At 35.1% G+C, this 15,340-nt stretch overlaps 1 protein-coding gene across 1 annotated transcript in view; it reads right to left on the bottom strand.

The window, feature by feature from the left end:
- The window catches only part of LOC106874390 (uncharacterized), a 390,389-nt gene that overhangs the window by 253,973 nt on the left and 121,076 nt on the right, over positions 1 to 15,340 (bottom strand). Inside the window, exons 44-49 of the mRNA XM_089352838.1 lie at positions 14,742 to 14,930; positions 13,222 to 13,347; positions 9,867 to 10,052; positions 6,063 to 6,203; positions 5,146 to 5,331; positions 2,205 to 2,336 (exon numbers count right to left, since the gene is read on the bottom strand). Coding sequence (XP_089208964.1) covers positions 2,205 to 2,336; positions 5,146 to 5,331; positions 6,063 to 6,203; positions 9,867 to 10,052; positions 13,222 to 13,347; positions 14,742 to 14,930 — 960 coding nt within the window. The remainder of the gene's footprint in view (positions 1 to 2,204; positions 2,337 to 5,145; positions 5,332 to 6,062; positions 6,204 to 9,866; positions 10,053 to 13,221; positions 13,348 to 14,741; positions 14,931 to 15,340) is intronic.

The following is a 15,340-nucleotide window of genomic DNA, read 5'->3' as shown; positions in this document are numbered from 1 at the left end:
AGATAACAGTAAAGAAAAATACTTTGGGACATGGTAACATTATGAAAGCAAGGAAAAACAATTACAGAATGCTAAAACACTTATATCACAAGAAAACTATAAGAACTGTTAAAACGGTTTTAATGTAAGTTATTGATTAGTTTTTTGATATTCAGCAACATCATCATTGTCATTGTCATCATAATCATCACCATTATCTTCATCATCATCATCATCATCACCACCACCATCATTATCATCAATGTTTTAATGTCCATTTTTTCAGGCTTCCATGGGACAGACAAAATTTGTTGAAGTAGATTATTCCCATTTTCATAATCTTTCTTTCATCAATCATCACCTGTTTCCAGGTAAATTAATAGTTTTGTGATCATTTGAACACAAAACAGCTCAAAAGCAAGTCATGGTTTTATGGAAGATTGCAAGTGAATGGTGCCACTTTTATGAAAGTGATGTTTGAACTCAATGACAAGAACACACACACCTTCGAACATTGGGCCTCAACGAGGCAATGACTTCTGACCGAGACCTTTGGAAATATGCTGTGCGTGAGAAGACCCGGCAAGCCAAGTAGCCAGCCCACTTATGCGTACCTTTCCTTCATTGCACACTAAACTCCGCTTGCGAAGAACTGTTGAGGCAAGTGAAATCGAAACCAAACTAAATTCGGTGACTGGCACCCATGCCAACGTCGTCTCCTTCTTTTGACACGATACTCAGCTTGTGAAGACTTATTGGGGCAAGCGAAATCGGGATGGCACCTGTGCCCAGCGTCGCCTTTCTGACACTTGTGCCCGTGGCATGTGCAAGGACTTTCAAGCGAGATCGTTGCCAGTGCCCCTGGACTGGCTCTTGTGTGGGTGGCACATAAAATACACCATTTTGAGAGTGGCTGTTGCCAGTACCGCCTGTCTGGCCTTTGTGCCGGTGGCACGTAAAAGCACCCACTACACTCTTGGAGTGGTTGGCATTAGGAAGGGCATCCAGCTGTAGAAACTCTGCCAAATCAGATTGGAGCCTGGTGTAGCCATCTGGTTTCACCAGTCCCCAGTCAAATCGTCCAACCCATGCTAGCATGGAAAGCGGACGTTAAACGATGATGATGATGATGATGATGATGATGATGTACTTCCTGGTTGATGTTGTATCCACAAAGACATGCAAAATATCAGAAATTTAATCGTTGATAATTAGCCTCAGATTTTCGTATTGAATATCTTTATAGAATGCTATGTTTATATGAAGGAGAAAATCTCATTTGTGAAAATATTATCCAGACATCAGCCTTAGTTGGGCTGTTAAAGATTTTGTTATGTCCTTCACACAGAATATAGGGAAATTGCATAAAAAAAGAAGTTATACTAATCAACATTTAAATTTACAAATCAATAACCATGGAAAACATCTTATCTGGTAAAAGTTTATTGCCTAGTCTGACTATTCCACCCCCACATGTTTTTATTCTTTTATTTTACTGGTTCCAGTCACTGATTGTGACCACGCTAAGATACCAGTTTGAAAAGTTTTAGTCAATCACATTGACCCTTGTATTTATATCAAGCTTAACACCTTATTCTACTGATCACTTTTTTTTTTTTTATCAAACTACTAAGCTACTTGGCAAAAACAAACACCAATTGTCAAGTAGTGAGAAAGAAACACAAAATTAAAAACTTGATACACATGCCAATAAAAAACATACAAATCCAAACGCACAAACATATGATGAGCTTCTTTTTTAATCTACCAATTTCTCTCACAAGGCATTGGTTAGCCTGAGGCTCTTGTACAAGTTGTTCCACAGTGGGACTGAACTCTGAATCACATGGTTGTGAAGCTTCTTATCCATTTAGCTATGCCTGCACTTATCCATACAGCTACATCTGTTCTATTTGCTCATTATTCTGTACATTTCTGCACATTCCATAACAGTTTTGTTACTATTTTAATGCTTCCCCTACTAATATTTCATTCACTATTAATGTTTATTATAACCAAAATCATGAATAAATTTATTTTTTCTCTTTATATTTAGTATCATGCAGATTTTCATAAAGTAACTCTGTTTATACATGAAATAATTGTTGAGTTGAAAATTTACTCATATTTAAAACTTTCAATTGAATTGATAAAATGAACATTTAATTAAGATATAATGACAAAATGAAATGAATTATGAAATTATACTTTTTCTTTAAACTTACAAAGTAAACTTCTTCAACTTCTCGATCAACAGATTTCTTTAGTACTATCTGACCACTTGATTCGATTCTGAAGAACTCCTCGGCTTTTGGGTTTCCAATAATGTCATATGAAATTTTGTTATATGGAGAAGTCTATAAAATTCAAAATCCAAAAATGAATATTTAAATTAAACAAATTCTAGTATACTATTTCAGTACAATTTTAACCAAGAGGTTATTGCAAGGAATATATTCAGGAAAAAATGTTCTTCCTCAAAGAGTTTATGTATTACTTTTTATTGCTGTTTAGTCCTGCTTTAGCCCTCATTAAGCAGATCAGTTTTTAAAATCTTTCTTTTAAGGCATTTAGTAATCCTGTTTTTTACCTTTACATAAAACTAGATATCAAGTCCACTTCAAACATAATTGATTAGCAATGAGAAAAGCATTCCATGATACAACTTTCGTTCCAGTAATTTTAAACACGAGAAAATATTTAGCTCAGTATTCAGATATAAGTACAGTACAACAGATATTGCAAGGTTTCAGGTCATGACAGTAGTGTTACATCTTCAGTATTTTAATTTTACCATAACTCTGGTTGAGAATTATGAAGGAAAACTTAAGTAAGATATCTAAAAACAATGTAACTTCCTTTAAAATACCTTTTCTGAAATTATAAGTAAGAATCATCAACTTATATTCCAAGATGGAATCAGTGACAAAGCAGGACACACAAAAAAAAAAAAAAGAAATGGGGTAGGATATATAAAAATTTAAATATATCATTGATCTTTGTAAAGAGAATATAATTAAAATGCATTTTTTAAATGACTCAAATATTGAATGAAAATGTCATTATTTATGTCTTTATTTACATGCCCCGTTTCAGCGGGGTACTTCAAATGCCTTTTAAAAAGTTGATGAGGGTTTAACCAAAGGAGAAAGTTTGTTTATGGTCCTTTCAGTCATCTCTATCATGCAACCTTTTATTTTATAGTCACTCAATAGAAGATAACTTTTGACTTTTCCAGACAATGGAAGGTGGCTGAATGATTATTACGATGAACTTGACCAATAGTTGGATGTGTTCCAAATGCAACAACAGCTTGTTGAAAAGCCCTACAACTTAACAATGTTTGTCACTGAATGAATATATGCAGAAAACTTTCAATATTCTTCACACATTTCAGACTGATAAGACAATAATGATTTCTTTTATTTGCTACAAGGATGATGAATGAAGGAGCTTTAGAAAGGCAAATTACAAAACTGTTGAGGTTTACACAGAATTAACTATCAAAAAAATTTGGTATTGAGAAGCATTAGCTCCAGTAGCAAAAGCAGGATGACTATTTCTGGAAATTGCCCATAGTCCATGGCTAAAACCACTCCAGGATATCTATCGATTTTCATTAATACCTGGAGCTCCTTCAAAACACCAGTACTCTTGTCCACTTCTAAATCTTTATATATATTAAGATTGACGTATTACTGGCCATTTTACCTGACAGATAGAGAGCCCTAATGCCTACAGATGTTATAGATGCCAGGTACCAAACCTTGGTTTTTGCTTGACTCAGGACTTCAGCACTGTCAAGTGACAAGCAGTTGGAAGACATGCCTAACAAGCAGCAACCATCATCCTGGAATCTTTGCAGATATCAAAGCTTCAGTACAGGCCTCTATATCAACCATGACAACTCCTTTTATACAGATAGATGCAACCCTTTTACACTTTCAAAAGAACAGACACTCAAGCAGTAATAATTGAGGAAATGATGAATGCACTCAATACCCCTACCCAACTTGGTCTTCTTTCACCCCTTTTCTGTATGAAACTGGCTATCCTACTAATAACCACATCTCAGCTCCTATCTATTTGAAGATTTGGCCTGAACCAAACTCCAAGCATCTTAATTGGACCACTGGTTATGTGAACCATGATGCTAGCCAGTGTGAATTTATCTCTCCAGTACTGAGCAGTAAGACAATTGACTTTTTCTGGTTAATGAAGATGCTAAGGTGATTATTATGTTGAGTGGGGAAGGGAGGGTTTCTAACTCTGGATTAAAATTATAGAATTCTGGAGAAAAAGATAATTAATTTTATCTACCCCCAGTAATTATTTTGTTACTTGTAGAGGGGTGAAAGACAAATTCATGATATTTAAACCCAGTACATAAAAGGATAAGGCTAAATCATGCATACAACTGTTCATGTCAGCTGATAGGGTTTTCCAAGTCTTGTTTTTTTATCTTATGCATTTGGGAAGTTATTTGCTATTATTATTATTATTATATCTCTGGTGAAAGAGTTTGTCTAGTGGAAAAGGCTGAAGGGCATGAGGGCAGATACATTCCTCTTTGGTAGAGCTCTTATTGACTTCTTAAAGTTTCAGCTGAAAAGGAAATTGAGTGTGGAGAGGGAAGTGTTGTCCTCGAGTGAGTTTATTGAAAGGTGGGTGGAAGTTGTGAAAATGGCAAGAGTGGATGGTACCAGTCTAAGGGAAGAGCTGTGAGTCAGAGAAAGGGAATTGGAGAGGGCACTTGCCCTTGATGTTCAGGGAGATATTGGGCAGTGGGATTCTTCAGTTATCCCTAGAGGTCATCTTGTATCAGGAGGACTACATCTCTATCACCCCCACCTTTTTTTAACCTTTGTATACTATGTATAAGTACCTTTTTTTTTCAGGACATACCGTGTATACTTACTCTTTGTTATTTATTTATTTATTCATTTTATCATTTCATTATATGTAAACCCCAACACTTTATGTCTGTTTTGTATTGTCTCCCTCCTCCTTCACCTTGGTGGCAAATAAATGAAATCAACATCATCATCATATTCATCATTATTATTATTATTATTATTATTATTATTATTATTATTATTATTATTATCTTATTGTCATTATTATTATCTTAGTCTCTTCATCATTCAGCAAAAAAGATCTCTTTACCGTATCTTTGTCAGTAGCTGTAACTTTAAAAACATTTGCGTTTATTAAGGTATTTCTTGGTATACTTGTTTGAAAATTTCCTTGTGAAAAAGCTGGAGGGAAACCATTTCGCAGAACATTTACAACTACTTGGGCTGGACTACTTGTAAAAGATGGCTTCCCCATGTCAGTAGCCATGATATTGAACTGTAAGAAAAATCAGATCAATTAGTTAGTAGAATTACATGTAAAATGTTAAAGTCATACTATGAAAAACAAATCTATGTCGAATAATTATAATAATCATTATCGATAATGATAGAATTTTACTAAAATTCAAATTTGAAATGTAACATGAAGAAAATTTATGATAAATCTCATACAAAAGTCTAATACAATACTCTTGTTGTTTGTTGTACAGTTAGACTGAGATCACTGCATTCAATTAAATGAAGAATGTATTATAAAAAGTAAGGAATTAAATCAAGAAGAATACTAATGAAGAAGACTAAGAATTATTTTACAAGGATTCTCCATTTGTTATCTGTAGCAAATAATATGTGCTCCACATTGCATTACATTGCATTGCCCTGTCACTGGAGAATATTCAGCCAGTAGCAAAGATCATGATTGACACAAACAAGCTACCAGAACTAAATAAAGATGTTGAATAACAAGCTAGCAATTCTGAGACAACTTCTGGCTGGTAAATAACTAATCAAAATCTTTGTAGTGATTAGCAACTTTAACAAATTAGGTATTTGTGGAATATTGTGAAGCTACCCATGTTTTATAGGCGTTTCCAAAAGCTCTAGCAACAGGAAAGTCAAATTTCTTTAATCAGAAGGTACTAAGCACCTGAATGGACATAAATTTTTTCAAAAAGCTTACCAAATTTGAAGATCATGTAATATTAGATAAAAAAAGTTCTCCCTTACCTGAAATGAAGATTTTGAAGTATCCTGAGTCAAACTGTCTAGCAGTTTGATTTCTCCACTATTTTCATCTATTGCAAAATATTGCTGGATTATTACTGCATTATTTGGTGCCATGGAATATTTCACCTGGTTTTGAGGTTTCTATAAAAAGAAGATATAAATCATATAGACATTGTCAGAAAACTTTTCTTATAGTAAATAGTTTTTTGTTTATGCCTTTGTATTTTAATTTTAAATTACTTAATTTTATGTATACATTTAAGTGATATTAAAACAGAATAAGAATTTGTAGTATATTGTCAACTTAATGTGACAATCCCAATAAGGGAATACACTACTGCTGTTTAGCCCTAGGAAGCTGGACCGCTTCCTATCGGCCTTGACACAATTACTCTGAGAGATTTAGAAATATTATATTTCTAAGAATAAGAATTGTTCTGACCAAGATGTAGAAATTCATCTTTTACACTGGAAAAATAAAAACTGGAAAAGACAGTTAGTTCTAAGTATTAGTGCAGCAAGGTGTTCTTTGTATAACTAATTCCTTTATAGCCAAATAAAATCCATGGGGCAAGGTCCAAACCCAGATTTCTCTGTTATTAAGAAAATGAGGGGGGAATATTCTATGAATAAAATTTTAGTTTATATTGCAGTTCAAGTTAATGATCCATGACAATACTAAAGTCATCTACAAAAGTAAACTAAACAACCCATAGTACTACTCCAACTGTTAGCTTACAGACATGCAGTCTTCTCTCTCTCACTCTGCCTTTTCTAAATGCCTCTACCACAGTGACCTCTGCATCTCAGAACTGTCTGGTTTCCTGCCTACTGTTACTCTGTACCGGTGTGGCTCATAGATAAAATTAGTTGGGGTGCTGCTTCAGAAAATTTTTAACCGTTGTTTTAATATTGTGTAAAAGGAAACAAACATATAAAATGAATAGTTTTACATAAACTTTGCGTTTTAGCCACTGCTGGGTAGTGTTTAATTTGTTCACTGAACACCATTGTGAATTCCCCCTTGTTTTTCAAAACCAACCCTAAATCACAAAATAAAGGGGCGAAATCTGCCCTGTTTTTCAAATCCTGGCAGCAACACTGAAGCTGGAAGCAGAATAATAATCTAATTCTACACTTTATTACATTCAAGAATATAAACATGTTTTAAGTGCAACACACGTGGAGTCAAAAAGAAACACTACCTTTCACTGGCACTGTGTGAACGACAATGCTGTCTCTCCCTAATGTGAAGCTTCCTATTTTGGACATGTGAGCATGCACACAACAGCCAAACACCACATCGCTGGAACTATGGAGTGCACAGTTCTATACAAGGATTTTTGTATTTTTTTCATAAACTAGGGGATAGCTACTGACATTAAGCTTAAGGATTCACTGTTCAACTGCCGACTATTAAACTACCACATTTCAAACTAACAGTAAAACAATATGGTTGAACTAACACTGTTAACTGCCCCCTGATAGTTCACACAGTTCTTAACCAGTTAGTCCACTTTTAGTCACGTGGGGGTATTCAGGATTCTTCCATAACCAGCGGGAACTAAACTGCTGGAGTTCTGTGATGCAAATGACCCAATGATCTGCAACACCAACTTCAGTAAACCAGCCAGTCACCTGATAACCTATAAATCCGGTGACCATGCTAGCCAGATTGATTACATTTTCACCAGAAAGTGGGATTTATGGTTGCTCATAAATGCAAAGTCTTTCCCTGGTGAAGAAGCAAGCCAGTTTGGAAAAGAAGGGTATGGAAACTTAAGAATCCTTTGAATAGTTAGACATTTAGAGACATCCTAACTGAAGCATTTGCTGAGAAAGAGGAAGAGGAGAAGTTACCAACTTGTAACACAGATGACAACTGGCAGTTCCTATGAGACAACACAGTGAGAGCCATAGACCAAATTTGTGGTTGGTGCAAAGTTCCAACCAGAGCTAGGGTGGAACAGTGTAGGTGAGAGGGCCATTAGAACAAAGAAATAGACTTGGAAAGACTGGAAGGGTGGCAGTAGCAAGGAGCTGTATCAGGCAGCTAGAAGGGAAGCTAGGAAACAGGTATATTTAGCTTGGGGCGAAGCAGAAAGGAAGAAGTTTGCCAATGTTCTGCAGCATGAGGACCAGTGGCTTGAAGTGTTTTGGCTTGCAAGACAGCGTGCCAGAGAAAATCGTAATGTTGTTGGAGAGAAGTGTGTTTGCATGTTATGGCCCTCAATTATTACTCCGTGAGGGTCATAACATAACTAATTAAGAAGAGAGTTAGTCCAGATGAGCTACAGTTTGATTTTGTCCCAGGAAGAAGCACCACTAGTGCTATATTCCTGGTAAGGCAGCTGCAGGAGAAGTACCTAGTCAGAAATAAACTCCTGTATTTGGCTTTTGTTGACATGGAAAAAGCCTTTGACGGGGTCCTCCACTTCTTTATCTGGTGGTCGATGTGAAACTTGGGATAGATGAGTGGTTGGGGAGAGATGCACAAGCCATGTACAGGGATGCTATCAGTAAGGTGAGGGTTGGTAACGAATATAACAATGAATTCAGGATAGAAGTAGGGGTTTACCAAGAATCAGTCCTTAACCCCAACTTGTTAATCATGGTCTTTAAGTTGAGCTGCTTCTGGGGGCTCCTCTATGCTGATGACCTTAGTCTAGAATCAAAGAACCCTAGGGTTAATCTAAGGAAAATCAAAGTTACAGTAAAAGTTATGACAAATCACAAATCCCTTCTGCTTGATGGCCCTGCTCAATATGTCGAAAAGGTGTAGGTAGAAACACCATGATATGTACCTGATGCAAGCTATGGACACATAAGAGGTGCAGCAATATCAGAGGAAGGTTAACAGGGAAAATAGTCTTTTTGTGTGACAGGTGTAATGGTACAATTAACACCAGGAATGTACAGAAAATAGACTTCATCAAATGCCAGGTGGGATACCTAGTAGCTGATAGCTTCTGTTATCTAGGTAACCAAATCAGCATCTGAGGTGGATGCTCCAAGAGTATAGCTGCTAGAATAAGAATAGACTAGGCAAACTTCAGAGATCTTTTCCTTTTGTTGATAACAAGGGACCTCTTTCAAAGAGTGAAAGGCAGATTGTATGATGCCTGTGTGCAAACAGCCATGCTACACAGAAATGAAACGTGGATTGTGACCACAGAAAACATGCAAATACTTGAAAGAAATAAAGCTAGTATGTTCACTAGTTGTGCAACATGTACAACAGAGTGTAAGTGTCTTGAGAGAAAAACTGGGCATAAGAGGCATCAGATGTGGTGTGCAAGAGAGACGACTGCACTGATATGCTCATGTGATGCATATGTATGAGGACAGCTGTGTAAAGAAATAACAATCTCTAACTGTGAAGGGAATCTGTGGAAGAGGTAGACCCAGAAATACATGGGATGAGGTGGTAAAGCATGATCTTTGAATGTTGGGCCTCACAGAGGCAATGACGGCTTGAGAAGACATGTCAAGTCAAGTGAAATTGCAGTCATGGCTAATGCCAGTGTTATGTAACCAGCATCCATACCAATGGCATGTAAAAGACATCCACTACACTCTTGGAGTGGTTGGCGTTAGGAAGGTCTTCCAGCCATAGAAACCATGCCAAATTAGACTGGAACCTGGTGCAGCTCTCCAGCTTACCAGTTCCAATCAAACCGTTTAACCCATGCCAGCATGGAAAGTGAACGTTAAATGATGATGATGTTGATGACAATGATGATGATATCTGTGGATATGTAATGTATATATGTACATATATATGTATGTATTTCATATACTTACTTGCTTATCTGAATCATCGGCAGTAACTGTTAAAACAGAACTGCCAATAGAAGCAGATTCCAAAATGTTTGTCTGGTAAAGAGTTTTTTGAAATACTGGTCTATAAAAATTTCGTTTCACAAAAATATTCAGAATACCAAATCCCTGTTTTGCTGGATAACCATTGTCAGTAGCCACAATATTCAACTGTAAAAAGGATAACAAAATTACTGAATTATTTCGTTTTTGGATTTGGTTTGCAAGATTTTTTATGTGATTTCGTGTGTTGAAGCATATTCTGTTGTGTCTGGGGAGAGTCATTTTCTTATTGTGCCTTAAAATTTAACACACTCACCGGTAAAATTTCCACTTATTTTTCTTTACTGAAAGTATTTTAAAATTATTTTAATTATTTTTATTAACTTTAACTATTTTTAAAATTTTTTGCACGGTTTTTCTTAGTCCCCTAGTTTCTATCCCTAATCAATCTATATATCTGGAAACTATTACAGGTGTTGTATGTGAAGCAGCACATCATCTAACTCTATTAACCTATGATTGTTTGTATTATCCCATCAGATTTAATCATATATAATAGTGACCCATACATATTAATTACCTATTAACTTTCACAACACCTATAAAACAAGCTAGAAATGTAACTAATGGATAACTGCATACCCAATTACTTACAAACAATACTGATTTGATATATTCTCTTCTCTGTATTATGTGATATATATTAGATAATTTTCGTTTTACCCTCAAAACTCTATAATTTGAATAACAGGTAGTATGCTAATACCACTACCCATCTTGTTTCCTTACTCATTATTTTATAATACTTCCTTTTAGGTATACATACCTTTTTTCTATAAGTATGCCTGTTTATAACCTACAATAGATTTTTGGTGGTATCTTACCTGTTTTGTACCTTACTCTGAAAAATCATCGCACAAGATACTACCAATCTACAATAATTAGTTTTAATTATCAGCAGACTGGAGCCTGGTGTTGCCATCCGGTTTCACCAGTCCTCAGTCAAATCGTCCAACCCATGCTAGCATGGAAAGCGGACGTTAAACAATGATGATGATGATGATGTTCTCATAAGTACCTTATTCAGTTTTATATTATTTCTAAGTTCATTGTATTATACCCATGTGTTCCATTTTGTTTATGGTACAACTACCTCAAAGCATCCTGATAGTTGATGTATGATCCTTATCATTGCTGTTAGTGGAGGCACAATGGCCCAGTGGTTAGGGCAGCGGACTCGCGGTCATAGGATCACGGTTTCGATTCCCAGACTGGGCGTTGTGAGTGTTTATAGAGCGAAAACACCTAAAGCTCCACGAGGCTCCAGCAGGGGATGGTGGCGAACCTTGTTGTACTCTTTCACCACAACTTTCTCTCACTCTTTTTTCCTGTTTCTGTTGTGCCTGTAATTCAAAGGGCCAGCCTTGTCACACTGTGTCACGCTGAATATCCCTGAGAACTACGTTAAGGGTACACGTGTCTGTGGAGTGCTCAGCCACTTGCACGTTAATTTCACGAGCAGGCTGTTCCGTTGATCGGATCAACTGGAACCCTCAACGTCATAAGTGACAGAGTGCCAACAACAAATCATTGCTGTTGGTTATTATTAATTACTATTGCTTCTATATCTATATTTTCATAATTTATACAATCTCACAAGTATCATTTAGGTAATATTATCTCCCACCCATTATTGTCACCACTATCTCCCATTGTAACCATGAATTCCTTCTTGAGTTCTTTCTCCTATTTAATTTTAAATAAGTTTACTTTGCTCTCATATTGAATACTTAATTGCGCTTCTATCTTAAATCTTAATGTAATAAAGCCAGCATAAAATAAAATGAATACATATATAATTAACTCAAACATTATCTTACAGGATGTCGTAATGAACTAGACCGCCTGGCTCTTTTCTCTCTCCTACCCCTAACATGTTCATTAACTGCCCTGGAAGCTATAAATCTTTTGCATACCCTACCCACTAAGTAACAACTTAATGTCATCCTAGGTTTGCTTTTTTCTCTCATTCCTTGGTAGGAATTAATTTTGGTTCACCCACTGTGATCAAATATTGTTCTTATATTGTTTGAAATATTATGCATCATCTGAACGAAGCGTGGGTTTTTTTTTTGTTGTTGTTATGATGTAGTGTATGCATTCATCTATTTAAAAAATTCAATGGAAACAACTGTAATGAAGTGACACTTATCCATCATTTGCTATTTATTTGTGTGTGTGTGTATATAAATATATAAGGGGCAGTCTGTCAGTTATGAGAATGAGGGTCCCAGCTGATACGATCAACAGAACAGCTTGCTCATGAAATTAACATGCAAGTGGCTGAGCACTCCACAGACACATGTATCATTAATGTAGTTCTCAGGGAGAACTAAACAGTAGTACTTTCCTTGCATGCTGATAAAATTAGAAAATTCCGCCTATATCTGATTAATTTTTTTAACTTATTTACTTTTTAATTTTTACTTTTACGTTTTCCATTTTTTTTACCTTCCCCATTTTCTATATGCTTCTTTCTCAACCGTTCACATTACTTCTCACATTTAATTTTTAGTTCGTTATATGTGGTTTATGCCTGATGAATATGTTTGAGATATCTCTCAACATATAAAGCTCTTAATAGCACATGAAAAAATGTATTGTGTCTATTAGATAATATTTATCTCTTACCAGATGGAGTACTTTTTTGTTAATCTTACCATCATGGAACAGTACATTATATATATATATATATATATATATATATATATATATATATATATATATATATATATATATATATATGATATACTCGAATATTAAATATATATATGTGTGTATGTACATGTCTATAAATATGTGCATATATACGTAGATCTGTGTGTGTGCATACATGCACATGTGTTTGTGTGTGTGAATGTTCGTGTCTTCCTCTTGTCTTAATGTTTGATTATTGATTGAAAATAATATCACTGATTCATGAAAAGGACATAATTTGTTGTTTTACATTTTTGAAAAACAAAAGAAAACAAAACTTTGAGCTTCTCATTGTTCAAAATACTAGGGTAAATATTACTTTTGTTTGAAACAAGTGAGATTTGGTGGTCAGAAGAGCTTCCAGGCATAGAAAATCTGCCTTAACAAATTCTGTATGATACATGTAAACCTGGACAAGTGGATATTAAAGTGATAATGGTGATGAAGAGGAATTCTATCATTTTACACACTGATTTAGTTTACCTTTCATCTTCAAATTATAATTTTTTGAATGTAAAAAATAATTTCAATTTAAAAACAAGAAAGCAGAAATTGTATTTTATGGAAAATGTTAACTTACAACATAATCTGTTTCCGTGTCAAGCACCAGACTTTTATTGACGTAAACATCTCCATTCTTAGATATACCAAAGAAATCAGATGCTGGTTGATATCCAAGTATTGCATAACTTACTGTGTTATAGAACTATTAGAAGAAAAAAATGACCTCATTATTAATTGACTTGATTATTCATATTCATACTTGTATGAATACTCTTTCATACTCAATGACCTAAACTGAATGTTGTTAATTAAGGACACCATCTTTAATCATGAAAAATAAATTACTGCTTGATGCCATGTTGTTTTATATTTGGTTTGGGTATATAGATATTGTTGGGGTACCCCCTTTTCAAAGTAACACAAAAATTCTTTAGTCAGAAGAACATGTTAAGGCTCTTCCATCATCATGATCATTTGATATTCTGTACTGTAACATCTTTGGTCTAACAGTGAACAAGAGACTGATGGTGAGTCAAGTGAATGTCCAAACTGATGGAGGTATTTTATATTTTCAGTCTGGATTGCATTTCACTCTAGCTAATTTTTATGAACTGGCTTGACATGTAAAGCCTTTCTAAAAGTATTATCACAATTGCTGGGTGTATGAGTGGTCAACTGGTATTTGTAGATGACATGGTGTTATTTGGCTCGTTATAAGGGGATTTTCAGCATGCATTGAATGGTTCACTACTGAGTGCTGCAAAGCAGAGGTGAAGATTAAGTGTTGTGAAAACTGAAACACCAGTCTTTTCAAAAATGTCTTCCCAGTGCACTCTGCTTGTTAGTGGGACATCACTGAGGCAAGTCAAGATGTTTAAATATCTCAGGGCAGTATTTATGAGTGATGGGAAGCAGGAGGCAAAACTGGATGCTAGAATTGCAAGCCCTGGCAGAGTAATGCACTAGCTTCAGCATGTGATGCTCAGAAGAGGTGGGTAAAAAAATCAAACACTCCATCTTCACCTATTTTTGTACCTGTCCTCATCTATGATCATGAATGTTGGGTAATAACTGAAAAAGTACAATTACAAAGACAAGTGACCAAAATGGAATCTTTGGAGTAATATTACTTGATAGGGTGCGTAGCTCAGAAATCAGTGAGTCTTTCCAGGTTGAGCTGCTATTATTCCACATTGAGAAGTCACAGCTCTGATACTATGAATATTTGATCGGAATCTCTCTGGAAAGAATTGCAAGATTGATTTTTTAAACTGAGCCAACCAGTAGGAAACCTTGGGGGATAAAAATGAGATGCTTGGATAATATCTATACTCTCAGTTGGTAACACTTAGGAATCTAATTAAAAAGTCTAATGATGGTTGCTTCTGATTGGATCCAATGAAGTAGATGCCAAGGGACTCCATTCCCTGTGACCCTCCCTGGAATAGAAGGCAGAAAAAATGGATACATGCATGGGCAGACAAATACATGGATAGATAATGCAATGAACTTACCATGGAAAAATACCATAGAACTGTTTGTTTTAAGTAGATAGACTAGATAGAAAGCAATAATTTTCACATTTGTTACACTTACATGGTCTTTGTCTAAAGCAGTCATGCTTGTGACATACTTTCCACGACCTAGAGTTTCATCAATACTAACGTTACGTGAACTTGGATTAAAAACTGGTGCAAAAGTGTTTCGCAACACATTCACTGTCACTGTTGCTGTATTCAAGGATGATCTTGCAGGCTGACCTTTGTCTCTGGCTTTGATAAGCAACTAAAAGAAAGATAAGATGCAGATATATATATACTTATACATTCAATATACATTCATAGTAAATGTATAATAAATGTATACATCATACATATATATATTAATAAGTAATAATAAATACATATATCCTATAAGTGTACAGACTTTCATACAAATAGCAGTTTACACATACAGTTCTTTCACAATATAAATGCTCATCAATATAATAAAAAAAAGATCAATAGATACATGAATGAATACAAAAGAGACTGATTTAATATTAAATATCAGATGTTTCTGCCAAAATCCAAAAACGACGTCTTGAGTCTATGGTTGCATTTTTCAACAATTTTAGAGTGCTTGTTCATGACGTTATCATTGCTCAGTATAATGAACAGTGTCCCTCTCAAGTGTAGATTGAATGATTTTGAGTA

Source organism: Octopus bimaculoides, chromosome 5 (genome assembly GCF_046866305.1).
Source record: "Octopus bimaculoides isolate indiv1 chromosome 5, ASM4686630v1, whole genome shotgun sequence".
Classification (NCBI taxonomy): Eukaryota; Metazoa; Mollusca; class Cephalopoda; order Octopoda; family Octopodidae; genus Octopus; species Octopus bimaculoides.
Note: the sequence above shows the minus strand (reverse complement) of the source record. Positions and strands in the feature narration are given on the sequence as shown.